This window comes from Panthera tigris, chromosome E1 (assembly GCF_018350195.1).
Source record: "Panthera tigris isolate Pti1 chromosome E1, P.tigris_Pti1_mat1.1, whole genome shotgun sequence".
NCBI classification, from domain to species: domain Eukaryota; kingdom Metazoa; phylum Chordata; class Mammalia; order Carnivora; family Felidae; genus Panthera; species Panthera tigris.
Genome location: NC_056673.1, coordinates 2,261,347 through 2,285,778, shown reverse-complemented (window position 1 = coordinate 2,285,778; position 24,432 = coordinate 2,261,347). Strand labels below are relative to the sequence as shown.

Here is a 24,432-nt window from a genome sequence, read left to right as displayed (position 1 = left end):
CTCCTTCCTTCCCCCTTCCTTCCTTCCTCCTTCCTTCCTTCCTTTGTCCTTCCTTCCTTTGTCCTTCCTTCCTTCCTTCCTCTTTCCTTCCTTTGTCCTTCCTTCCTTCCTTCCTTCCTTCCCCCTTCCTTCCTTCCTCCCTCCTTCCTTCCTCCTTCCTTCCTTCCTCCTTCCTTCCTTCCTCCTTCCTTCGTCTTTCCTTCCTTCCTTCCTTCCTTCCTTCCTTCCTTCCTTCCTTCCTCTTTCCTTCCCTCCTTCCTTCCTTCCTCCTTCCTTCCTTCCTCCTTCCTTCCTTCCTTCCTTCCTTCCTTCCTTCCTTCCTTCCCCCTTCCTTCCTTCCTCCTTTCTTCCTTTGTCCTTCCTTCCTTCCTCCCTCCTTCCTTCCTCCCTCCTTCCTTCCCCCTTCCTTCCTTCCTCCTTCCTTCCTTTGTCCTTCCTTCCTTCCTTCCTTCTTCCTTCCTTCCTTCCTTCCTTCCCCCTTCCTTCCTTCCTCCCTCCTTCCTTCCCCCTTCCTTCCTTCCTTCCTTCCCCCTTCCTTCCTTCCTCCCTCCTTCCTTCCCCCTTCCTTCCTTCCTCCTTCCTTCCTTCCTTTGTCCTTCCTTCCTTTGTCCTTCCTTCCTTCCTTCCTCTTTCCTTCCTTTGTCCTTCCTTCCTTCCTTCCTTCCTTCCTTCCCCCTTCCTTCCTTCCTCCCTCCTTCCTTCCCCCTTCCTTCCTTCCTCCTTCCTTCCTTTGTCCTTCCTTCCTTCCTTCCTTCCCCCTTCCTTCCTTCCTCCTTCCTTCCTTCCTCCTTCCTTCCTTCCTCCTTCCTTCCTTCCTCCTTCCTTCGTCCTTCCTTCCTTCCTTCCTTCCTCCTTCCTTCGTCCTTCCTTCCTTCCTTCCTTCCTTCCTCCTTCCTTCCTTTGTCCTTCCTTCCTTCCTTCCTTCCTTCCTTCCTTCCTTCTTATTTCCTTCCCTCCTTCCTTCCTCCCTCCTTCCTTCCTTCCTCCTTCCTTTGTCCTTCCTTCCTTCCTTCCTCTTTCCTTCCCTCCTTCCTTCCTCCCTCCTTCCTTCCTTCCTTCATCCTTCCTTCCTTCTTTCCTTCCTTCATCCTTCCTTCCTTCCTTCCCCCTTCCTTCCTTCCTCCTTCCTTCCTTTGTCCTTCCTTCCTTCCTTCCTTCCTTCCTTCCTTCTTTCCTTCCCTCCTTCCTTCCTCCCTCCTTCCGTCCTCCCTCCTTCTTTTCTTCCCTCCTTTTGGTATAAAATGAAAGGATTGGACGAGAATGTGTAAAATAATATCGAACGTACTTTCCTAGAAGGAGTAGGCACCCTCCCCATCCCCAAGACCCTTATGGACACCCCAAAAACAATGGTTCTAGCCCTGGCTGGTTGGAAGTTAGATTCACTGAGGCCCCCCTTCACACCACTAAATTCACAATCTCTGGACCTAAGGCCCAGGTGACTTCGATGTGCAGCCGGATGAGAACCTTTGCCCTGGAGCCTCTAGATACCCAGTGTGAAAACCACCGGGCTAGGTGTGTGTCAGGATCCCTTCCAGGCCCAGCCCCTCCGACGGAGACTTGGGGTTGGCGACAGGCCTCTCTTTATGTTTCCTCGTCCATCTACCCAACCCCAAGCTCCTGATAGCCAGCGGACTAAGCGCCAGGGTCTCTGAACCACACACGACGGAGGTGTCGGGCAGATCAACTCTGTGTCGCAGAGGACGCCCACGTTCATCATAAGGTGCCGGCGGCATCATAAGGTGCTCGTGTGTACCCACTAAATGTCAGTAGCACATCCCCCGATCGAAGCAATAGAAAATGTCTCCAGATGTTGCCGAACGTCTCTTGGGGTGTGACATCCACCCCCCAGCCAGTTGAGAACTGTTGTGCTACACCCAGTCTCCCGTGCCCCCTCCGCCCAGTTGTAGACAGAGGCCAGGCCCGGGCGGAGGCCACTGAAAAGCAGGTTTACTTGATCTTGGCAGGAGGGAGGCCTCTGTGGGAGGCCAAGGCTTCACAATGTTAAATGGAGGGATAGCATGCCAGCAGGCTGACTGATGTGGTCGCCACTCTAAAGGGAGGGAGTTTTCCAGAACCCTCCTTCCCGGATTCCCAATCAGTCAGAGGAGGGCCAAGAGCAGCTTCTGGGGCAAACAGCCCCCGCTTTCCGAGAACAGGCAGAAGGGGGTGTGGGGGAGGCGGTGTGTGTGTGTGTGTGTGTGTAAGGGGTTCTTTCCTCCTATAGCCATTTTCCTGGAATCAGTGACTGCTTCTGGCTGATTAGTTGAGGGCCGGAGGGGAGGAACTTTCCAGCTGTGGGTGCCTGGGCCCCTGGAGGCCATCTGACACTGGGATCACGGAGGCGGCTGGGTTTAGGGTCTGGAAGGCTGAGCCTTTGGGATTGGAAGTGAGGGGCTGGCGGGTCCCTTCCAAAGGACGTGGGGGCTGGGAGGCTGTCTTCACATGTCACTTTTTGCTTTGAAATGTCTGGACCTGAGGGGACACAGAGAATGGGGGGCCTGAGAGGGGCAGGCAGCCGGGAGGAGAGGGCACAGGGACGGTGGTAGAAGGTGCTGGGGGGTCAAGGGTGGCGAGGCCACACCCGCCATCTGCCCACTCACTCCACCACGAGGCTCAGAACGCCCAGGAGCAGGACAGTTGTGAACACAGAGAGGAGCAGAATCCTGGCTTCCCGAAGATCGTGACTTCCTGCAGGGAACCCAGGAAGCAGTGAGTGATCCTGGGGACCTCGCTTGTCCTTGTGGCGGGGCGGGGCGGGGGGAGCCCGAGCTCAGAGATCTGAGCAGGGGTGAGGCGAGGGCGGGGAGCGGAACCTGGGAGGCAGCGCTTTAGAGGCCAGCAGTGCACGGCAAAGCTCTGGCAGGTGGAACAGTTGTACAGGACGGTGCTGCCCCCTGCAGGAGACAGCCGGGCCAGAGCTGGGGCGGGGGAGTCCCGGCTCCCACCTTCCAGAGTACCCCACTCCCTCTGGGACCACCGCCAGGCTCTCCTCGGGTCCCCCGTCCTCACCTACCCCTTCCCTTTTCTACTCACGGCAGGCGGGAGCACAGAAAGCTGAAACCAGAGACAAGGAGGGGTGGGGGGAGAGGAGACACTCAGCCACACACCCCTTCACCGGACAGCCCGGGTGTACCTGGTCCCTGCCCGCGTCAGTACCTTCCCTGGTGTATTCGGGAAACTTGACCTTTTGCAGCCATTGCCAATATAAAGGGAGTGAGGAGGGAGACCCTTTGATCTCTGGGGAGACAGAGGGCAGCTGTATTGCCCAGGGCCTCCCCAGGGCAGGCGCACCTCCCACGCTTCACCCAGCACCTCCCCGCTACACCTTCCCGTCGTCTCGACCTGCCTTGCACCCTTCCCTGCCTCCCCAGGCCCCTCCTCCCATCCCCCTCCCTGGTGCCCATCCAAGCCCCTAGGTCATGCCTTCGCCCTTGATCTCACCCATGACCCTCAGGACTCTGTGAGTCTTCTCTATGACTTTGTTCGTGGACACCTCATCTGTGGAGACAGGCAAGGACCTGTGACTCTTTCCTGACTTTCCCAGGGCTGGGGACTCAGGTGGTGGCCGAGGGGCTCAGCTGGGAAGCCACATGCTGCCGGGCCGGGCCCTGGATGTCTGATCCTACCTAAGGCAAAGGCCGGGAAGGTCCAGGAGGCCTCACAGGTCTCCCACCGAGCCTCCACCTGGTTGCAGAGTCGAGCCAGGCGGCCCGACAGGTCACGGTCTGAGAGGTGACAGAGGACACAGGCCTGGGCGGTTGCCAGGAAGACCCCACCTAGTGCCAGCATCCACATGAGGCCCGCTAGCGGGTGGCACAGGGAGGCTGGCCCCATGTAGGCTGGGAAGGCCTGGAATGCTTCGATCCTGGATCCAACCCTTTGCCCGGAGGTTCTAGACTGTTCCGGAACAGCCGGGGTTCGGGGTTCTAGAGCATTCTGGAACAGCACCACCGCTCCATCTCTGGCTAGGGCAAAGCAGGGGCCCAAGGAACTGGGGGCCAGAAGAAGACTGGGCAGAGAACGCAGGGCTTCTGCTGCAAAGGGGGCAGTGCCCCCCACCCCCACCCTGGCCCTCAGCAGCAGCCTTTACAAGTTTGAGGTTCCAAAAAGCAATTTTATTTTTCTTCTTGTAAGTTCGTGACCCGCGATAAACAGCGAGTGAGTCCGCGCCCCTCCCCCCCCCCCCCGCCTCCCGCCATGAAGAACTCGTGCGTGAGGATCCCATCCCTCGGGGACCCAGAAACCACATCCTCCCCCACCCAACCCTCCCGGCCTCCTCTGTTCATCTCCCCTCTGCCCTGGGCCGCCTTGGGCCTTCCCAGCTCTCTCCTAGCAACCTGCCCACGGTTGCCTTAGCAACCAAGAGTTCTACACAGGCCTCCAAGGGCCGGCGGGGCCCAGTGACTTCTCTTACCTTTCACCAGGAAGCCCCTGGCGACCCAGGCCTCCACAGGCCCCTCGTGCCTACGCGGGGAGGCGAACACACATGTGTGCACGCACACACACACCCCCCCTCGTGATTCAACTACTAATTCTCAATCTACTCACACCCATGTGGCAGACGTACCCAGCGCCAAAGCAGTTGCTGGGCAACCCCAAACAGGCCTGCACAGGCAGAGACCACGGAGAGACTGTCACACGGACGGGAGCCTGGATGTGAGAGGCCCAGACGTCGCTCAGACACTCTGGCTGACACGCGTGCACACATGAAGGCAGTAAGGCCAAGGCCCAAGAAGATGCCACCCTCTTCCCAAAGGCCAGCTCCACCATCAATGGAGGGTCCTCTAAAAACTTGGCTTTCTAGAGTGTGGGGCTCCAGCCCCATAGCAAATGGGGATTCTCCTAGCTCCCTTAGGCCACCGTGGGGTGGGGTGTGGCCTTTCTGTCTCCCTCAGGAGGTGACCTGAGACAGAGCAAAGGATCCCCCTTCCCATATTCCAGAATGTTCCGGTCTGTCTTCGGTCAGGCCTGGCCAGGCCATCCAGCCGCAGGAGAAGCCACGGTCCAGGAGACCACATCAGAGCAGTTCAAAGTCCTCCTTTCTCCCACTCTTCAGTCCCCCCCAGGGTTCTGCGAGGCCTAGCCTGGGCAGAGAGGTGTCCCTATTTCTCTAGACCCTTGAATCCTGAGCTCCAACGGGGAGACACTGCAGGCCCCCAGCCTCGGGCAAGAGCAAGCCAGGGGATCTTCCCCGCCCCTCCCAGGATTAGCACCAAGCCAGACCCTTTGCACGGCTCAGGTTCGGGAGCTCCTGCCCACATCTGGGCTCCAGTCAAGGTGCAGCCCTGACCCTCACAGCTCCAGAGGCAGAGCTAAGAAGAGGCTTCGGAGGTGGTGGGGGGGGGGGGGAGTCTCTCATTCTCTTTGCTGTCCGTTCTCTCCCCCTCCCAGGCAGACGGGAGGGCCGCGTTTTCAGTGCCTCACAAAGCGCAGAGATCGGGAGTTGAGCAGGTCCTCGGGGTCAGGGAAGACGGAGTCTAGACGGAAGCCGTGCTCCAGAGCCACCCGCAGCACCTCCTCCAGGAAGCCCGGCGTGCCCACCACCTCCCGCAGCTCCCCCGGCCCCCCAGTCCACAGAGGCCGTAGCCCCAGTCTCCTATACTCCACCTCAGGGAGCTCTGCGGGACAGGGGGCCCACTCCAGACGAAAGTGAGGGCCTCCCTCTGCCCTGTCCTCACCGGCCACACCAAATCGGGCCCGCATGGCGCCCAGGCACTCGGGGTCGGTGCAGAAGATGTTGGCTCGGAACGTATCCACCTGCACAGAGCTCAGCTCATAGTGGTGTGGGCCGCGGCGAGCGGAGAAGTGCACCAGGCGGGGGCTGGCGTCTACATCGGCATGGAGCAGGGCAGCTGTGGGCACGGGGGTCCCCCGAGAGGCCTCCAGTTCCCGCAGGGCATCCAGGAGGGGCTGGATCTGGTAGAAGTCCGCCTCTGCCCTGAGCAGGGCCGTCTCCCCATAGCCACGGGGCAGGTCCAGGCGGCCCAGCCGCAGGAAATTGAGGATGTGCCGGAAGGCCTTGCCATCTCTGTCGATGAAGTAGTGGCCACCTCCCTGGGGGTTGAGGTTGGGGGGGATGGGGGTGCCCGCCCTAAACATGGCCCCCAGCATGGAGTCTGGGAAGCGAGTCAGGGTCTCCAAAGTGGTGGAATAGAGTGTGCCCCCCACATTCAGGGTCACAGGGCCCCCAAAAGAGGGGGGCGAAGAGGGCACAGGAGGAGGCGAAATTTTGGGGAGTACAGGAGACACCGACAGAGAAGAAAACGCAAACACCGCGGGCGTGGGCAGAACTGGGTCCTAAGGTTCGTTCAGACTCTCTCGGGGTTGGATGCACGGGTCGGAACACAAGGCAGGAAGATTTAGGGCTCACCCCAGCTACGTTGGTAGTGGGGGATGGTTTCCGGGCACAGACACGGCCGGCCGAAAGGAACAGAAGCCAGAGAGGGAAGGGAGCTTTCGGCCCAGACGCATTCGATGCAGGGCGGTGGGTCGGCAAATCTCTTCTGCGGTCTTCAGACAGCGGGTTTCCGGAGTCCAGCCAGCAGGTGACGGTGGCGAGCACGGGCCGACCCTCGGAAGGACCCAGCCTCCGAGTTCTCGGGTCGATGGCTGTCGCCGCGGGCGAGTCCGCGCACGGCGCCGGGGGCCAGTCGGAGGCCCGGCAGGGCCTGGCTTCGGCGCGGGTCTCTGGCGACGGAGGCGGGGCTGAGCGCAGCTGGCGGCGGAGCGGCTCCGGATCCGCTGGGGAGCGAGGGCGCACGCTCAGAGCGAGCCGGGCGCGCCGGAGGACTCTGAGGGAAGCCGCCCGGTGCTCTCGGGACCCGGGCGCCGCCGCCTGCACGGGTGTCGCCGCAGCCGCCGAAGTCCTCTCCGCCCCCAGGAAGTGGCCTAAGGGCAGCGGCTGGGAGCCCTTTAAGAGACAGCCCCGCCCCCTTGGCGCCCCGCCCCCCGCCCCCGCCCGGCTCGCGCGGCCCGGGCGGAGGTGGGAGCCCAGAGTCTGGAACCGGAGAGACGGGGCGGACGGGCTGGACGAGCGGACACGGGCGGACACGGGCGGACGCGGGCGGGGGTGGGGTCCGCAGGGTGACTCAGGTGCGTCGCTCCGGATGCGGCCGCGGCCGCCCCGCAGGCCCCGCAGATGTGCCGGGCCTCACGTCCGCAGCTCGCCGAGGGCCCCCAGGCCCGGCGGTCCCCGGCTTGGAGGCGGTGCCCTCCCCGCTCGCTCCCGCAGGGAATTCCCGAGGGGGCGGGTGCTGAGCCGCCGCATTCCGGGGATGCCTCCTGGCCGGGGTGGCCGAGGCCAGCCTCTCCGTCCCGGCCCGACGCCAGCTACCCCCCCCCCCTACGGAAGGCCGGCTCCCAGCCCACGCGGGCGGCCTCTCCCCGGCCGGACTCGTCTGGCCACGTCGCCCGAGCCCGAGAGCCCCGCCTCGGGGCCGCCCGGCGCCAGGGCTGCGGCCGAAGCTACCACTGGTTTGTCCGGAAGGCGCCCCTCGCGTGACTCGAGCTCGCAAACCCCAACCGCCCGCGCACCCTGGCAGCCGCGGCGCCCAGTCCCCGGCCCGGCCCGAAGGCGGCGCCCTGCCAAAGAACCACGACGGGAAGCGCAAAGCACGGCGGCTTTATTGACCGAGGGGCCGGCGGCCGGGGAGAGGGGACTGGGGGCGCGGGCCCACGAAGGCCTGGGATCAAAGAGTGTGGAGGTCGTGGCTACGCCGGCTCAGCTTCTCCGGGTCGTCCGACGCCATGAGGGAGAAGTCGCGGAAGATGTCCAGATACGTCTCGTCTCCTGGGTGGGGGGAGGGAGGGCTGGGCGGGCGCGGCCGAGCGCGTGGTGGGGGTGAGGGGACCCGCGGGCGCGCTGGCGGCGTGGCCGGAGGGACAGCAGCGCCGAAGCGCAGCGCCCTCGCGGGTTCTCCGTTTTGTTCCGAGGACCCGGCGCACCAGCTGCGCCCCCCACAGATTTGTTGCAAAAGTATGACATTAATCAGTGCAGCTGGGCGCGACGGGGACCGGGCTTCGGGGGCCAGAAGCCCAGAATTACAGTGTGGGGCGGGGGCGGGGGGCACGTTACCTGCCTGGCCCTGAGCCGCTTCGGCCTCCCTCATCTTTGCCAATCGTAGCCTGAAGGGGAAGCAATGAACGTATAAATGACTTTTGCTTCGCTCCCCCCACTGGGACTTCCCATCTTGTAAGCTGGGTGGTTTAATTCATCTGCTGCCCCAGGGTCCAGTGCTTAAAGGCGTTCAACAACATCGACGTCCCTCACTCAGGACGAACTCACCATCCCTGGACCCTACCCGGCCCCCTTCCTACTCCACGCCCCGATCTACGCTGGGGACGGCACTTCTCCAGCAGAGTCCCAGCTGGCCCAGGCCCGCTGGGCGTTAGCCCCGAGTGGGCAGGGCAAGCTCCAGCCCCACCCCGCAGGCCTCCTCACAGGGTGACGATGTCAGCGTTGGCTGTTTCCATGGCGATGGTCAGCGGGTCCTTGCCTTCTGAGTCCAGGGCTCCCAGGTCGGCCCCCCGTTTCAGGAACAGGCAGGCCAGCCTAGAAAGGACAGCGAGGGTCAGCCGGCCGCTCTGCCTACCCGAGCCTTCTTTGCCACAGCCGTCATCCCCGCGGCCCCTACCCCGTGTGGCCGAGAATGGTCGCATGGTGAAGCGGCCCCCGGCCGTGGTTGTCCGTTTGGTTCACGTTCGCCCCGTTCTGGAGGAGAAACTCACAGGCCAGAAGAGAATTCTGCAGCGAGAAGTCGCAAGCGGGGAGAGAAGGTGGCATCTTCAGAAGCAGGCCAAAGATACTTCAGGATGGGATCAGCTGAGAGGGTGGGGTAGGGGAGCCAGGAGTGTAAGGGTTCAGGCTCTGCCCTAGCTTTTTACAGTAGGTCATGCGTTAAAGCCGCAGTCCAGCCTCACATGAGGTATGCTATCCCTATTTCGTAGGTGGGCAAACTGAGGCGCAGAGAGGTTCACAACTGTAAGCGGTGGGAGCTTGGATTCAAACCCAGGTTGTCTGCCCCCAAATCACACACCCTTCGCAACCCAGTGTCTGTGGGTTATCATTATCACTCTCTCCAGGGTGGGAGGAGGGGTAGGAGCAGGGCTCAGACTCCCCATGGGAATGGGAGAGAAGGAGCCTAACGGTGGGGGCGGGGCAGTGGGCAGGACTCACAGCAGCCGTGGCCTGGATCAGCGGAGTGGCATTCTCCTGACCCCCGTTGACCCAGTTGACGTCAGCTCCGTGGGCAAGGGCATCAGCCATGGTGGGCAGGGAGGGAGGATGCCCAGCAGCTCGAAACAGCAGGGCCCCAGGGTGGAGGGCGCCCAGGTCATCAGAGGGGGGCTCTGCTAGGGGGTGGGAAGAGACCCTCAGCACAGTTCGCAGATGCTCTAATGGGACAGGTCCTTTCTCAGTTCTGGGAGGGCCTTCAGGACGCTGGGGACTTCGGTAGGAGGTGCAGGCGGGATGGTGCGGGGTGGGAGGTGCACGTGTGTGTGGGGTCCCTAGGGCAGGGGGGGATCGACAGCGTCCCTCGCCTCTCCCTGTCCAACCACCTTCTCCAGCTCAAGCGTCACTCACCCTCGGCAGCCTATTCCCAGCCCTACACTCCTTCCCATTCTTCCCTTAACCCCCAAACTCTTGCCTGGTAAAACCAGTGCTGCTGTGGTCTGCCCCCTCCCCCACCCCCCAGTACTGGCGGGGGGAAGGCTCGGGCCTCCGTACTCTGCCCTCCTCACGGGGCACACGGCCGGGCTCAGTCGATGCCCCAGCAGCCCTCTACCTGGCCTGGATCTGAAGCTCCCGGGCTGGGGCCGGACGGAAGGCTTTGGGGGCACGGGAGGCTGCCCCCTGGGGGGCCCCCGGCCACCTCTCCGCCCTCGAATCTCCGGAAGCTTGGTCAGGAACTTCTTTTCCACGTATTTGGCATGAATCCAGGCCTCCTTCTCCTGCCTGTGAGAGTGTGGTGGGGAAGGAGGGGACCGTCTTCCCTCCTTCCCCACAGCGGGCAGCCCCCCACACACACCCCAACCTCACCGGGAGCAGCTGGGCCCGGGTTTCTTCACGGCCATGGCCTCCACCCGGGCCTCATAGATCCGGTTGATGACCACGTTCCCCAGCTCGCACATGAGCTTCGGGTGGGCCCAGGCAGAGGCGGAGACAGACAGGTGGAGGGGAGGGGTGAGTGTCTGAGTCCTCAGGGCTCTGCAGCCCCTGGACTCAGCCCCCCCCAGTCCCCCTTCCCATCAGGAGCCCCCCCCTTCCCCCCCCCCCCGCCCAGTCACCTTCACCAGCTCTGGTTCCCACGAGTCAAGGGTCAGGGACCGGACTTTGGAGAAATGAACTCCAAGGCTCCTGGAGGGCCAGAGCGGGGGTCAGGCCCCTTGTGGGGTGGCAGCAGCCGCGGCTCCCCAGGAGGACTTGGAGGCAGGGCCCCCCTGCAGCAGAGGTGCTGGCCAGGTGGGGGCAGGGCAGCGGGCCACGTGGCCTTGTTCTGCTCACCGTCCCGCTTCGCCCTCCTACATTTCACGTTCAGGGCCTTCAGTTTCCCTCCTCTCGCCCTGCCGCTCCCCTCCTTCCGCCAGGCTGACCCGGGCGGAGGGCCTCATAGACTTGCTGGGGCCTAGTGACCTCTTCTCTCTCTGCTCTCCAGCGGCTCCCCTACCCTCAAGACCTCTGACCCCACGGTCAAGCCACTAAGCATCTCTGGCCAGACCAGGACCCTGTGCCCAGGGCCGGCCAGGATCTAAGAAAGGAAGCCGGGACAGGGTGAGGGGGAGGGGTCTGTGTGATGGGCTCAATCCCGCCCCCTCCCAACCCCCCCCTTCCAACCCCCCCCCCTTCCAACCCCCCCACCACCCGCAGCCAGAAGGAGAGCAGCCCCCGGCGCTCGGGTCATGGGTAGTGACCTGTGGATGCCAGAGCACTGGATGCAGAGGGTGACACCAAGGTTGATGCTGGCCCACTCGGGGGCTGGCTCTCGGCAGTCACAGCACTGGGCGTTGCCGTCCACGCTCTGCACCTGGGCTGCCACGTGCCCAGCACCGCCAGATTCCCGTCCCCTGGCGGTTCCTCCACAGCCCAGCGTGGCGGAGGAGCCCACGGCCAGGGGTCCTGAGCCCTGGGGGAGACGGGGGGAGACAGAGTGGCCATGGGGCCTGGGGAAGGGGTGCCTCGTCTCCCTGGGCAGCCGGGCCCCCGCACCCTCCTGTTAAGGCACCTGGCCTGGCCCCCAGGGGCCGTCGTCGAGGCGGGCCTGGCTGAAGGCCGTGGCTATACTGCTCTGCACGGCGTTGACCCACAGCTGCAGGAGGCGCTCCGAGTCGGCCTGCAGGAAGCAGGACCTGGGCAAGAGGGGAGAGTGGGGCGGGGAGGCTTCTGAGGCCGGGGGAGCCGCGTGGGGGGACAGGCGGGCTGACGTTCACCTGCCATTCAACTGGTACCCGCCGTAAAGAGATACGAGATACCAGCCGGATAGAAATTGGGCACCAGTTGGTCCCATCTTTCTAAATATCCCCGGTCACCCCATCCCCTGCCCCTAAAGGCACCCTCCCCCCCCCCAGGCTGCCCCCCAATCCAGCCACCGAAGCGTTAATGCCTGGTGCTACACAGGGGCCCCCAAGACGCCCCTGCGATTGGCCTGCCTTCCTGTCGGTAAAGGTTTAGCTGCATCAGGGCATCGCCCCCCACGTCTGCACTCACTTGCTCGGGGACACCACCTCAAAGCAAAACCGCCTTTCCGAGTCAGGGCAGAGCTTCACGGTGCAGAGACGAAGGTCATCAACCACCACAGTCACAGGGTCCTGGAACGGGACGGTGGTGAGGGCCAGCCAGCCGGCTGTAGCCAGGGCAGAGCGTCCCTGGGCCCGGGGCAGCCAGGACGCGTCTCCCTACCTTGTACTTCTTCTGATAAACCAGTTGGTTGCTCTGAATAGTGAACCAGCGTCTGAAGGAGGTGGAAAGAGAGTTGTGGACACGGGCAGCCCTGGGACGAGCTCGAGACAGAAACAGCACAGAGGCTGCGCCCTCTGCCCCGTAAGGATCTGGCTGGGAGGGTTGGGCTGACCGTCCCATCCAGTCAGATGCTCCAGAACAGGGCCGCGGAGCCGTGCAGGTCAGGACCCGGAAGGCGGGGCTGTTCACGTCTCCAACAACCCAGATTGGATACATTCGGGAAGACAACTTTCCAGCAGATGGCAGTAAAATGCTTTTCCAATAAAACTGGTCTACGGCTCCAATTTTTAAAATGTGTACGGTATATATATTTCTATATATTTTTAAGCTTATTTATTTTGAGAGAGAGAAAGAGAGAGAGCAGGGGAGGGGCAGAGAGAGAGGGAGACACGGAATCCAAAGCAGGCTCCAGGCTCCGAGCCGTCAGCACAGAGCCTGACATGGGGCTTGAACCCCTGAACCGTGAGATCATGACCTGAGCTGAACCCGGATGCTTAAACGACTGAGCCCCCCCAGGCTCCTCTGCAACATATTTTTAAATAGTCGCTACACCCAGCATGGGGCTGGAACTCACAACCCCAGAGACCAAGGGTTGCGTGCTCTACTGACTGAGCCGGCCAGGCGCCCCAAGTCTATTGCCACAACTTTTTGACAGATGGAAGTTTCTTACGGAAGGGGTTCAACTTTCTACTTTGCACAAATATCCTGCATGGGCTGGCAGTGGCCCTGGAAGGGGAAGGAGCGGAGTCAGAGCAGGTGACACCCCTGCCCCACACCTGTCGCGGCTCCTGAGTCCCTACGGAAGCCGGAAACCACTCAGGAAACATTTACCTGAGCGGGTGTGGGTGACTGGGGGTCCTCTCCTCACCTGCTCCACGTCTTAAATGCGTTGCTGGCCCGTTTGAAGAGGTGTCCTTCCATGACCAGGCCGCCAGGCCCCTCCTTTAGGCTGGGTTCTGGCTCCTCCCCGCCCAGCTCCTGGGGGCACAGGAGGGTCCCGGGCAGCTGACAGGCAGAGGCTGGGGCGCAGGGCCCCGCGCACCCTCCTGCGGGCGGGGGGACCCTCACCTTCTGCTTCAGCAGCACGTGCCTCTGTTCCATGTCCCTCCTCTCGCGAGCCGAATTCAGGACCAGCTGGTGCAACTGGGCACGGGAGGGGCATTTCAGATGTCCCCAGCCCCCTCTCCTGAACCGGGCCAGGAGAGGCATCTTGGAGCGCCCCCCTCCCTCCGCTACCGCCCGCTCTCCGCAGCCCCACCTGGGCACCCAGGTCCCTGCGATACTGGGCCAGCCTGCCCAGCTCCTCGTGGCCCTGCTGGAAATGGGTAGCCTGGGCCTCCACCAGACGCAGCACCTGGGCGACAGGGTGGGCAGGGGGCAGAGGTGACGAGGGACCCTCCTGTCTTTCCCTCTTCCCTCCGCCCCGCAGGCTCCTCGTCACGTGGCACTTGCCGCCCCCCCAACTCACAAACTCCATGATGTCAAACTTCCTCTTGTCCTCGATCACGTTGATCTGAGGGCCCCCGAAAGACGTCAGGTGAGTCTCGAAAACACAGCGCCCCCGCCCACCGCCCACCGCCCACCGGGGCCTCTCCAGCCCCGAGGGGTCCTGGGGGACAGGCCGGGCGGTCACCTGCAGGGCGTAGTCCAGTGCTCGTCCCCGGTACCCGGCCCGCGCAGTCTTCAAAGCGGCTCCGGCCTCTTCGGCCTCCTGGGCCCGGCGCCGGGGGACCTCGGCATTGTGGATGAGAGCAGCCTCCAGGCTCTCAGCCCCCTTCCAGAAATCCCGGCGAGCCTCTCGGAAAGCCCGGAGACCCCTGCGGGATGGAAGGACAACACACAACCATGGGTACCCCTCCTGGACCCCCCCCCCAACCCCGGCCCAGCAGAATGGTCCCCGGCGGAGTAGTTCCCGGTGGAGGCCCGCTCGCGGCCTTCCGGACGGGCCTCCGAGGAGGTGTCGGGATGGGGGACAGCTGTCAGGCCACCCGAAACCCCCAACCGCACGGCTCCTGCCTCGAAGGAGGCCCCCGTGGTAACGGGACGAGGGACGGAGGACCGGGTCCCCCCCCCACACTCACTCCTTGACCAGGGTTTGGATTTGCTGCTGCAGGGTGTGCTGGGTAGCGTCCAACAGCTCCTGCGGGGAGGGGAGCAGACACTGGCAGGTGAGGGTCAGGCCGCAGACAGCCCAGGGCTCCCCCAGCCCAGCCCCAGCCCCACCCGCTTCCGCTCACCGCATGGCTGTCCAGCTTGTGGCTGAGGCTCTCGGTGAATTTGTCCAGACACTCCTGGGCACGGAGAGTCAGAGAGAGAGCAGGCGTGGGGCAGCTGGGCCGCCATCTCCGGACGAGCCCCGCTCTGGCCCAGGCCCCGCAGACCCCAGGCCGACCCTCCCCTCCCCTCCCCTCCCAGAGGATCTCTGCATTCCAGGCCCCCCACCCAGCCTGCTCCGGGGGGCGGGAGGGGGCCCCCTACATACCGCCATCATGGGCTCGGGAGGACCCAGACGGGCCAGGTCACAAATGCCAGCAATGAAGGTGCGGCCGGCCGCAAGGTAATGGCGGCCACTTTCCAGGAGGCCGTTACCCAGCTTGAGGAGCTAAGAAGCAACAGGGGGGAGCAGGGAGTTGTGTGACCCCCTCACAGCAGCCCCCCCTCCCTCTCCCTTCCTTCCCAGCCTCGCCCAAGCAACTCTGCGGCCCAGCCCAGTACTCCCAGTTGCGAACACACAGCTGCCGCTTTCTCACCTCTGCTGCTTTGCTCGCACTGCTCTGTGCCTGGAAGAAAAGTCCTCCCGGCCTGTCACTGAAGCCAGTGTCAGCTGGCTCCAACCCGTCTTTCTGCGTCCACTTCCACATATCCCTCCCTGCCCTGACCTGGCTGCCTGGATCCAGAGCTTTCCAGAAACTCCAGTTGCTCACGCAACTGTCTGCCTCACAGGGTGAACGTGCTGCCTGGGTGGCCTTAAGTTCTAGCAGTCTTGGGGCGCCTGGGTGGCTCAGTCGGTTAAGCGTCCGACTTCGGCTCAGGTCACGATCTCGCGGTCCGTGAGTTCGAGCCCCGCGTCGGGCTCTGGGCTGATGGCTCGGAGCCTGGAGCCTGCTTCCGATTCTGTGTCTCCCTCTCTCTCTGCCCTTCCCCCGTTCATGCTCTGTCTCTCTCTCTCTCTGTCTCAAAAATAAACGTTAAAAAAAAAAAAAAAAAAATTCTAGCAGTCTAAGGGCGCCTGGGTGGCTCGGTCGGTTAAGCGTCCGACTTCGGCTCAGGCCATGATCTTGCGGTTTGTGGGTCCGGGCCCCGCGTCGGGCTCTGTGCCGACAGCTCGGAGCCTGGAGCCTGCTTCGGATTCTGTGTCTCCCTCTCTCTCTGCCCCTCCCCAGCTCATGCTCTGTCTCTCTGTCTGTCAAAAATAAGTAATCATTAAAAAAAATTTTTTTTTAAATAAATAAATAAATTCTAGCAGTCTTTACTGTCAGGAGTTTTCCCATTCTGGGCTCACTGAGCAATTTCCTCACGAACAGGAACAGACCAGGACAAGGATAGCACGTTGGGGTGTTCCCAGGGCCCATTTTGTCTGGCGCCTTCGACTGACAACTGAGGAGGCTTGAGAAACAAGGGACAGTTGGGGCGCCTGGGGGGGGGCTCAGTCGGTTGAGCCTCCGACTTCCGCTCAGGTCATGATCTCATGGTTCACAAGTTTGAGCATCGGCCTCTGTGCTGGTGGCTCAGAGCCCGGAGCCTGCTTCAGAGTCTGTGTCTCTGTCCCTCTCTGCCCCTCCCCCGCTCATGCTCTGTCTCCCCAAAATAAACAAATGTTAAAATTAATCAATTAATTAAATACATAAATAAAAGAAACAAGGGGACAGCTGACAGGCCTGAGCAGGGTCCCTCTGGTAGGGCCAGGTGGCTGAGTCAGAAACCAAAGTGAGATCTCCTGACCTCTGGCCCTTGTTATCTTCGGTCACCAGTCACCGCATTACATCCTGAGGTGACACGACTTGGCTCTGGCCTGAGTCACCCCAGCAGGGATGGAACAAGCGTCTGTGGAGCCCCTCAGGTCAGGCCCCGGGGACAGGAGACCACGAGGGAACCTCTGTGGAAAAATCCTGGGCAGAGGGGGCTCAAGAGAACTTGGGCCGCGTGGGTTCTCAGTGGGTTTTTGAAAACTGGAAAACACTTCCTAGGGCTCGCGAAGGCTGCAGGGAGGTATGGCTTCACCTGAAGGTGACTGACAGGGTCAGCCACCATCAGGAAACTAACCACAACTCAGCCTCATCAGGGGTCCATGCAATGGAGTAGCACTGAGCCACGCAAGGGAAGGAACTATCCACACGTGAACTACTTGTACTAACGTGTAGCAAACCGAACGAACTTCAGGGGCGTTATTCCGAGAGAGAACAAGGACAAAAAAGGCTAATCTTGAGAGGTCACACAGCGTATGGCTTCAAGTAACATTGTAGCAATGACAAACGTCCGGAGAAGGAGAACGGATGAGCGGATCAGAGCAGGCAGGGGAGGGAATCTCAAGAGCTCCTTGCGGTGAGTTTAAGGGCTTGAACGAGATGCTGGCATGTGACAGAGCGCCGTTGAATGGCACACACAGACTTTGTTTTGTTTTGTTTTGAAAAAAAAGGACAGTCGACCCTCGCACAGCAGGGGTTTGAACCGCGCTGGTCCATGAAGAAGTGGACTTTTTGTGATAAATACAGTATAGTAAATGTTATCTTCTCTCGCTTGTGCTTTTTTTCTTTCTTTTAGACACAGAGAGTGCGTGCGTGTCCGGGTGTGTGAGGGAGGGAGGGAGGGGCGGAGACGGTGAGAGAGAATCTCAAGCAGGCTCCACACTTAGGTCTGAGCCCGGCATGGGGGCTCGATCCCATGACCCTGGGATCATGACCTGAGCCAAATTCAGGGTTGGACACTTACCTAACTGAGCCATCCAGGCACCCCTGATTTTTTAAAAATTTAATTATGTACGTATGTACGTATTTAACTCTACACCCAACGTGGAGCTTGAACTCATGACCCTGAGATTAAGAGTCACGCACTCCAATGACTGAGCCAGCCAGGTGTCCCTCTTCCTTATGAGTATTTTTTTTTAATGTTTATTTATTTTTGAGAGAAAGAGAGAGACAGAGTGTGAGTGGAGGAGGGGCAGAGAGAGAGAGGGAGAGAGAGAGAGGGAGGGAGGGAGACACAGAATCTGAAGCAGGCTCCAGGCTCTGAGCTGTCAGCACAGGGCCCGACGTGGGGATCGAACTCATGAACTGTGAGATCATGACCTGAGCCCAAGTCAGACGCTTAACCGACTGAGCCACCCAGGAGCCCCCTTATGATTTTCCTAATAACACTTTCTTTCTTTTAGCTCCCTTTATTGTATAGACAGCATACGATACACATATCACATAAAATATGTGTGAATTAACCGTTTACGTTATCGGTAAGGCTTCTGGTCAGTGGCAGGCTATCAGTGAAGTCTTTGGGGATTTAAGAATTATATGTAAATTTTCGACTGTGCTGGGGGGGGGGTCAGTGCCCCTAATGTTCATGTTGTTCAAAAGTCAACTGTATATGCAAAACAGGTAAAATCCAGGTAAGGTCCACAGACAGTCATTGTACCATGACGACGTCAATTTCCTGCTTTTTGGTAAAGTACCAGCATTACCCCAAATGCCACCATTGGGGGAAGCTGGGCGATGGGTACATGGGACCTCTAACATCTTGTGACTTCTTGTGAGTCTGCAATTAACTCAAAGGACAACAGTTCAATTAAAAAATATATGTTAATTTGTCATTGGGGTGCCTGGGTGGCTCAGTCGGTTAAGCTTCTGACTCTTTGATTTCAGCTCAGGTCATGATCCCAGTGTCACGGGATCAAGCCCCTCCACGGGCTCTGGACTGAGTGTGGAGCCTGCTTGAGTTTGTCTCTCTCCCTCCCTCTGCCCCTCTCTCCCACTTGTGCTCTCTCTCTCTCTCTCTGTCAAATAAATAAAATGAAAAAAAAAGTTAGAAAGCTCCTCCAGCTGGCCTTGAGGAAGCAAGCTGTCTAGGGGCAGGGCCACATGACAGGGCACCGGGCAGCTTCGAGGAGGTGAAGGTCTCAGTCCCGCAGCAGCAAGGAGCTGACGTCAGCCAACAACCACTCGAGCTTGGAAGGAAACCCTGAGCCTCAGATGGGACTGCAGCCCGTGGGACCCTGAGCCGCGCCCAACTCCTGACCTACAGAAACTACGCCAACAAACGTGTGTTGTTTTAAGTCGCTAAATTCGGCATAACTTGTTACGCAGGCGGTAGAAAGCTCACGCACCAATACGTATGTAACACGTGAGACTGGGGTAAATGCTACAGAGAAAAACCAAACCCGCTAAGGGGGCGGGGAGTGTTCACACGTGCGTGTGCACATTTTATCAAGAGTAGCCACGGAGGGCCCTACTGTCCCGTGTTTAAGTGTCTCACTGCTTTGTCTCCCAAAAGCTGCTGTGAGCTCCCTGGGGGCAGAGCGGTCTTGCGGTCCTGAGGCCCCGGGCTCACAGCTGACCCGGCAAAGCCCCCAAGTGAGTCTTGTCTTCCAGGACCTCGAGCTCTTTGAGGGTGCGGAACTTCCATCTGCTTCTCTATAGCCCCCAAAGTATTGACCCCGCACGGTTAGCATTCACAAATCCCTGGAACTCCTTCGTGGTCTCCAATTTTCTCCCTGGCCTCGCCCCTCTCATATTTACCCCATCCTGGGTCCCCTGCCCATGTCACCTTTTCCAGCCGGGTCTCCAGTTCTGACACCTCGGCTTCCACCAGCTCGATAGAGGCTCTGGGAAAAGAGGGGTCACGGGAACAGAGCTTGGGCCCATCTGGTCTGTGCGCCCCCGGAGGGCTGGGGCTGGGGTGAGGGGGTAAGGGCGTAGACAGGAAAGGCTGATGGGGTCGGGGACCTGTCCGCAAGCCCTGGCCGCCTCCCTCACTCCGCGCAGTCTGAAAGCTAGTAGGGCCCAGGCCAGAGCAGGAAGGGCAGAAGGAGGGTGGATGTGGCGAGGGCAGGAAGTTGCTAACCGCCCCAGCAGGTGCTGGGGGAGGGGCGGGGGTACCAGGAGCCGAGGAGGTAGTGTCCGCTCTGGGGGTAAGAGGGGCTAGAGAGGCCCCCTCTGCATGTGAAGGGGGCAGAGAGCATCAGAGTCTGGGGGGTTCATAGGAAAGGTGCTACTATGTCCTCCGAATGGCCTAGAAGCTCCATCTTGTCCCGTTGAGACTCATTCCCTGGAAGGACATCTGGCCTGGGGAAGGGCGTGTGCGTGTGTGTGTGTGTGCGTGTGTCCATTGGGGATGGGGGTCGGACCTCACCCCCTCTGCCACCCAGACCTGCGCACACTTACCGGAAGCGGGGTGAGTCTTTGAGACACTCCTCGAAATCCAGCTTGACCGTCATCTTGCTGCGCTGCACGGGGGGGTCAGACGGGCGGGGGCTGCAGGGGGAAGCGCTCCCTGCCCCAGGAGGGGTTGGTGAGGAGGAGGGGGGGGTCCTCTCCTGGGGAGAGCCGGGGGGTGGGGGAGGGGGCTCAATCCCTTCCCTAAGGGTTAGGGATGTGCAAGGAGGAGCTCTCACCTCACACTTGCAGGCAGTACTGGGAGGGGCAGAGGCGGGGCCAGGCGGAAAAGCCACAGCCCCACCCACACAGACTATCTGCAGTCCCCTTCTTACCAGAGTCCCCTTCCCCGCTTTTTTCTCCTTTAGCGGGGCTGGGGGCTGGGGGTGACTGGCAGATACAGGCTCCAGTCCTGATTCTGTCACTCAGAGACTGTGTGACCCTGGGCAAGCTCTCTGATTCCTCAGTTTCCTCATCTGGAAGATGGGCATGACAACCTCCCCCCCCCCCCAACCCGCCCCGCCCAGAGATGTCGTAGGAATTAAAGAGGACATTGGTACATTCGTGGTTTTGGGGTCCCACCAACCACCGTCCCCCTGCTGCAGTGGGGGGGCCTTCTGGGCCTCCCAGGCCCTCCCTGAGTCCAGTGCCCCAGGCTGTTCCAAGCTTTCTTCTCCGCTCCTCTGCCTGCTGTGGTTTCCTGTATGCAGACGTCCTTCCCTCCGCCCCTCTCCTCTGTGGCTGAGCAGGCCCATGCAGGGCCACAGACTCGGAGCACCCAGACTCCTGCACTTTTCTTTATTGTCCACCTTGAGGACGGTGGGCAGGGGGAGGCGGGGACCCACCCCATCCCCAGCTGGCTACGTTTTCCATTGTTTGGCTTCCCCCTCTTGTGTCCATTGAAGACGCAGGGTTTCATCTGGGGAGAAATGACTGGGTTACTGGCTTCCTTGCAGGAGGCAGGAGATCCGGCCCGCGTGACCCTGAAACTCCCTAGAACCCACCCATTCGGGCCCTCTCTCCGGGGCCGGTTCAGGCCGCCCCCTTGCCCCCCACCCGCCCAGGCTCACGTCTGCTTTGGTTTTGGTTTGGGGACTTCCGGTGGCTGCCAGGCTTCCTCTCCAAGCTTTCTGGCCTTTGCCAGGTGAGCCCCTTGGGTGCCAGGCACTGACACCAGCCTGACTCTGATCTGGACCCATTGTCTTTGGAGGACAGGACGGTACCTGGAGGGGGGTGGGGGCAAAGGGGAATCAGGGGGAGGCGCGGGACCAACAGCTAGTGCCAAGCTGGAGGGGGTCCCAACCCCTTCTGAGCCTCCCTCGTTCCTCTCTGTACGTGGGCCTGCACGCCAGGATGCCCGAGGCCGCTCTTAGCATCTGTTGAAGGTACACTGGTATGCAAAGAAGGGGGGTGGGGGGAGGGGAGCTTGTCAAGAGCCAGCTATTGGGGCCTGGTGCCCTCACCAGGTTGCGATTTTGTCACTGTCACTTTCAGGCGGTCCTTGGTGGCCTTGTGATCCTGAATGGGGCTTCCTGGGTGGCCCAGCAGACGGACCTCAGTGCTTATGGGATTCTCCATCACCCAGCTCAAGTTTGCAGAGCCTGGAAACACCACAGGGTCAAGGCCGGGGCACCCATCGGTCTGGGGTTGTCAGCATCCCCCCCCCCCTCCCCAGGCTGACCCGGCCCAGCTCTCACTGTCCTGCTCCTCACGCTCATCTTCTGTGTCCTCCTCGAGCTCGGGGTGGGGGGAGCTCCTCAGGTATCTTCCTTTGATGTAATACTCCTTTCGTTGTTGCAGACCACTTTCCTGGCCTGACCTGACGGTGGCTGAAGCTCGGCACTGATTTCTGAAGGCAGGGGAATCTGCCGAATCGTCCAGGTCCACCTGGGTCTTATGGCCACCTAGGGTATCCAGGACCCCCAGGTGTCCATTATGGCCCCCTCCACAGGGGAGAAGTTCCAGCCCTGGGTTTTCATCTCACTTCTCCGGCCTCTTCCCGTATTAGAAAATCCCAGTGACCTCTCCATCCCCCATGGTTCTCTTGGGCTTCCTGAGGACTATTCTGATGAGGCCCCCACCCCACCCGCCTTCCGTCTTCCCTGGGGGTCACCTGCCATTACCTCCCTCCCAGGTAGCAAGGCCCTGGGCCAATGGCCACTGAGAAAGATAGGGTATGGCAAAGACTCTGGACTACAATTCCCACAAATCCCTGGGGCTCCACCATAGCTAACCCTTGGCTTCTCGGATGTGGTTCCTGGTGACCAGGCCAATCTCATCGTTGACTCCTCTGGCCAGTCCTCCTGTCCAGCCTCTCTCCACAGGCCTGGGCTCTGGGTCCAGCATCATGCCTCGACTGTCACTGCCTGTATTGGCACGGCCTCCTTTGTTGTTGTGCTTATTATCGTCGAAGGAAAAACTTTGCTGAGTCTCGAAGACCTTTCCTTCATCGTAATGTGTCTTTCGGCGGTTTACGAAGTCACTGGAGTCTGTGGGCCATTGTAAACAGCTTGGCTTTCCGGCCAGGCTCTCGCTGACGGTTCACTCTGCCTCCCCTTTCCGCTCAATCCCGACCCCTCATCTCACGTGTCTTGGAAAAGTGGTCTGGAGCTCCCAAGCTTCTGGTATCACCATACTGGAGGACCTTGGGATAGAGATTGTCCATTTTTGCCAACCTGAAGAGGAGGGAGACTGGTTGCGGGCACCAAACAGAGAGAACGAGGAGGGGCAGGTGGTAGATGTAGCTGGCTAATTCCCCCACCTTGGCCTTGGTCAGTCCAGATGGGAATTGTAGTGCCTCCCATTTTGGTGGCCAAAAAGCAGGCCTGGCTCAGACCTCAGAGCTCAGGGGTGGAGGGAGGAAGAGGCCCCACATCCCTACTGACCTCTGGCAGGACTCTCACCTCTTGGCCAGCACTTCCGGAGTCACCGAGGGAGAGGATGCCCCAGGCAGGTCCTCATCACTGTCCTGCAGCCTGCAGAAGAGGGAGTAAGCAGTGGTGAGGGGCAAGCATCTGGAAGTATCCAATCCCTGGGGCCTCTCTGCCTCCCCCACCGCCTTTGAATAAGGAAGGGTCTGGGCTAAAAGGTTAGGGCTGAGGGCTCAGCACCTGTGGTAGGGAGTGCTGGGTTCATCCACCTTCATAAATCCATAGTCCTTGTCAGCAGGGTGGTAGGTGACTAGGATATTCATTTCGTCCCACCGCTGAGACTTGTTCCTGGCTTAGGAGGACACAGAAAGGTGTAGGAAAACTTCCAGCGACCTCCTCCTCACAGCCCTCCCACTTTCTTTCATTCAGAAACTTCTTGTACCCGCTCGTAGTCTCAGAGGCGTAGCAGTGAGGACGGGGGGTCACGCCTAATGATAATCACACACGGTGTAGCCAGCGTTTACCCTGTACCTGCTCTCCCGAAGGCCTGGAAGCTCAGATTCCCCCCCCCCCCGCCCCCCCCATAGCCCTCAGCTACTCTCTCTTCTAGTTCTCAGGACCCCGCCCCTTCCTCCTAGCCCCGCCCCCTCCAGTGCCCGAAACCCCTCCCTCCGGGCTCCGAGCCGGGTGCCAGCCGAGCTGAACTCTTTACTTCTCCGCAATGGGGGATTTCTGCATCAAGACGGAGCCGTTGCTTTTTAGGATGCTCCGGGGCCGGTCCTCACAAGGTTTGTGGGAGTGCAAGCAAGTTGACTTGGAGCGCGGACTGCGTCCGGAGTTGTACGCCCCAGACCCCTCGGACCCGAGCCTGTAGGTCCCGGATACTCTAGTTTCAGGGAAGGGGCCATGTAATCCGCTTGGGTACGGGCCGGACCCAGTGCCGAGGTGCGCAACCTCCCCAGGGTGCTGGTTGGGTCCGGAACCGAGGACTGCTACGCCCCCGGAGGGCCGGCTAGATTCAGGACTGCGAGTTACGATTCCCCCGGGGTGCAGGGAGGGCCCAGAACCGTGAAACGGGACTACGCTGGAGGGCGGCCCGGCGTCTGCCTCGACCGTGATTCCTCCGGACACACCCATGGTCGCCTCTCCCGGGGATTCCCCACTGCGGCCGCCGGCAGCCCCCAGAGCCTCGGGCTTCTCCATGGCCCCATCCGGGGACCTCTCTCAGCTGCCCCGCCCCGCCCCGCCTCCTTGTTCCTCATAGCCCCGCCCTGAGGCCCCGCCCCCACCGTGGCGTTGGGCGGAGGGGCGTGGAGGTCGGGGGCTCGGACTGAGGCCCGGGTCCCCTCCCGCTCAGCTACCTGGAGCCGCGGCCCCGGCTTCGAGACTTTATATGGGGACCTCGGGCTAGGGGCCCCTCCGGCTGCCCCACCCAAAGGCCTTCTTTCTTTGTCTCTGGGATTTGTTCCCGCCCTTCTTCCCCATCACCGCCTGCATCCGAATTATCCAATCATAGTCAGGGGTCCCGGTCATGGGGCGGAAGCCTTAATTGTGACGTCACAGTCCTCCAACCTCAGCGCGAGCTCGGACAGCTGGGCTGGGGGGCTTGATATAGCTCGGGGTTTTGGGGGCAGCACCGTCAGTGCCATTGCTTGAATCTGCCTGCCAGGGTTTCATTGGACTCTTCATCCGTGGCTTTAAAATTTAAGGGTTTGGCTAGATTGGAGTTCAAGTGGGCTTGTTTAGGAATATCACGAGCCCCTTCCCTGCCCCCCCCCCCAGTCGACGCGCTTTGCCTCTCACGAGAAGTGCGCTACACAGTGGAGGGACTGCGACAGTGTCGCAAAATATATCCGGTCTCGGTGCGAGGGCAGAGGTTTTTATTTATAAAGCTACCGGTTCCCTTCTCTGGATGCTCCAGACGCCGCTCTTACGGCGACGAAGGGTGTAGCGCGAAGGGAAGACACCTCCTCCTGTTGCCGTAAAGCGAAAACTTCAAGGCGTCGCCTGCCTCGGCGGGGGCGGGGTCGTTGGGGCCGCTGTCGCAAAGCTGAAGGTGGGGGGCCAGCACCCCCTGCGTCGTAAAGATGCCTGAGGCGGTCGTTTCTTCTACTGTCGCAAAAGCTCGCCGCCCAAGTCTGCACCCCACTCCGAGCCACTCCGTCACCCGGCCGTGCCGTAAAGCAAGCCTGCCCGACCCCGTCGTCCTTCTGTTCCCACCGCGGTGGTCATTAGTTCCCCAGCCCGG

The 24,432-nt window shown here is 60.9% G+C and overlaps 4 protein-coding genes across 17 annotated transcripts; all 4 read right to left on the bottom strand.

The window, feature by feature from the left end:
* Positions 1-1,931: 1,931 nt before the first annotated feature.
* Positions 1,932-3,890, bottom strand: TMEM95 (transmembrane protein 95). 2 transcript variants are annotated; one of them, XM_042966778.1, is made up of 7 exons: positions 3,627-3,890; positions 3,442-3,498; positions 3,157-3,237; positions 3,034-3,054; positions 2,814-2,894; positions 2,601-2,688; positions 1,932-2,472 (listed from the first exon to the last, which is right to left on the bottom strand). In XM_042966778.1, the coding sequence occupies exons 1-7, from the start codon at positions 3,832-3,834 to the stop codon at positions 2,439-2,441; spliced, it is 570 nt and encodes a 189-aa protein (XP_042822712.1). In that variant the 5' UTR covers positions 3,835-3,890; the 3' UTR covers positions 1,932-2,438. The 2 variants fall into 2 exon arrangements, with proteins under 2 accessions (XP_042822712.1, XP_042822713.1); XM_042966779.1 differs by lacking the exon at positions 2,814-2,894.
* A 383-nt stretch (positions 3,891-4,273) lies between these two features.
* KCTD11 (potassium channel tetramerization domain containing 11) lies at positions 4,274-6,293 on the bottom strand. The gene has a single exon (XM_007091623.3). It carries the CDS (start codon positions 6,109-6,111, stop codon positions 5,413-5,415), a length of 699 nt encoding a protein of 232 aa, XP_007091685.2. The 5' UTR covers positions 6,112-6,293; the 3' UTR covers positions 4,274-5,412.
* Positions 6,294-7,605: 1,312 nt separating this feature from the next.
* Positions 7,606-19,571, bottom strand: ACAP1 (ArfGAP with coiled-coil, ankyrin repeat and PH domains 1). 3 transcript variants are annotated; one of them, XM_042965779.1, is made up of 23 exons: positions 19,554-19,571; positions 19,324-19,385; positions 18,707-18,764; positions 14,439-14,558; positions 14,194-14,247; positions 14,038-14,096; positions 13,590-13,773; positions 13,425-13,469; positions 13,215-13,310; positions 13,025-13,099; positions 12,825-12,934; positions 11,897-11,948; positions 11,705-11,805; positions 11,223-11,346; positions 10,912-11,123; positions 10,288-10,357; positions 10,040-10,134; positions 9,786-9,955; positions 9,176-9,351; positions 8,634-8,743; positions 8,441-8,551; positions 8,075-8,124; positions 7,606-7,789 (listed from the first exon to the last, which is right to left on the bottom strand). In XM_042965779.1, the coding sequence occupies exons 2-23, from the start codon at positions 19,374-19,376 to the stop codon at positions 7,689-7,691; spliced, it is 2,226 nt and encodes a 741-aa protein (XP_042821713.1). In that variant the 5' UTR covers positions 19,377-19,385; positions 19,554-19,571; the 3' UTR covers positions 7,606-7,688. The 3 variants fall into 3 exon arrangements, with proteins under 3 accessions (XP_042821713.1, XP_042821712.1, XP_042821714.1); XM_042965778.1 differs by lacking the exon at positions 19,554-19,571 and having other exon boundaries at positions 19,324-19,463; XM_042965780.1 differs by lacking the exon at positions 19,554-19,571 and having other exon boundaries at positions 9,176-9,348; positions 19,324-19,463.
* A 525-nt stretch (positions 19,572-20,096) lies between these two features.
* Positions 20,097-23,713, bottom strand: LOC122233478. Of its 11 annotated transcripts, none has more exons than XM_042965786.1 (10): positions 23,546-23,713; positions 22,897-23,070; positions 22,425-22,532; positions 22,218-22,289; positions 21,901-21,989; positions 21,549-21,803; positions 21,012-21,218; positions 20,778-20,915; positions 20,385-20,537; positions 20,097-20,233 (listed from the first exon to the last, which is right to left on the bottom strand). In XM_042965786.1, exons 2-10 carry the CDS (start codon positions 22,920-22,922, stop codon positions 20,175-20,177), a joined length of 1,107 nt encoding a protein of 368 aa, XP_042821720.1. In that variant the 5' UTR covers positions 22,923-23,070; positions 23,546-23,713; the 3' UTR covers positions 20,097-20,174. The 11 variants fall into 11 exon arrangements, with proteins under 11 accessions (XP_042821720.1, XP_042821721.1, XP_042821723.1 ...); XM_042965787.1 differs by having other exon boundaries at positions 22,897-23,052; XM_042965789.1 differs by lacking the exon at positions 22,897-23,070 and having other exon boundaries at positions 22,425-22,536; positions 23,546-23,712.
* Between the last annotated feature and the right edge of the window lie 719 nt (positions 23,714-24,432).

What these genes read in the sequence shown, in the direction of transcription:
- TMEM95 (XM_042966778.1), bottom strand. Translation starts at nt 3,834, where the DNA reads ATGGGGCCAGCCTCCCTGTGCCACCCGCTAGCGGGCCTCATGTGGATG. An exon ending in TCTAAAGCGCTGCCTCCCAG is followed by an intron (nt 2,689 to 2,813) that starts GTTCCGCTCCCC and finishes GGTTCCCTGCAG; the next exon opens with GAAGTCACGATCTTCGGGAA. An exon ending in GTTCTGAGCCTCGTGGTGGA is followed by an intron (nt 2,473 to 2,600) that starts GTGAGTGGGCAG and finishes GTGTCCCCTCAG; the next exon opens with GTCCAGACATTTCAAAGCAA.
- ACAP1 (XM_042965779.1), bottom strand. Translation starts at nt 19,376, where the DNA reads ATGACGGTCAAGCTGGATTTCGAGGAGTGTCTCAAAGACTCACCCCGC. An exon ending in GCCCCTGGGGGCCAGGCCAG is followed by an intron (nt 11,124 to 11,222) that starts GTGCCTTAACAG and finishes CGTCTCCCCCAG; the next exon opens with GGCTCAGGACCCCTGGCCGT. An exon ending in CCCGGGCCCAGCTGCTCCCG is followed by an intron (nt 9,956 to 10,039) that starts GTGAGGTTGGGG and finishes ACACTCTCACAG; the next exon opens with GCAGGAGAAGGAGGCCTGGA.
- KCTD11 (XM_007091623.3), bottom strand. Translation starts at nt 6,111, where the DNA reads ATGCTGGGGGCCATGTTTAGGGCGGGCACCCCCATCCCCCCCAACCTC.
- LOC122233478 (XM_042965781.1), bottom strand. Translation starts at nt 23,387, where the DNA reads ATGGAGAAGCCCGAGGCTCTGGGGGCTGCCGGCGGCCGCAGTGGGGAA. An exon ending in CCCAGCACTCCCTACCACAG is followed by an intron (nt 22,290 to 22,424) that starts GTGCTGAGCCCT and finishes CCTCTTCTGCAG; the next exon opens with GCTGCAGGACAGTGATGAGG. An exon ending in AGTGACAAAATCGCAACCTG is followed by an intron (nt 20,538 to 20,777) that starts GTGAGGGCACCA and finishes ACCCCCCTCCAG; the next exon opens with GTACCGTCCTGTCCTCCAAA.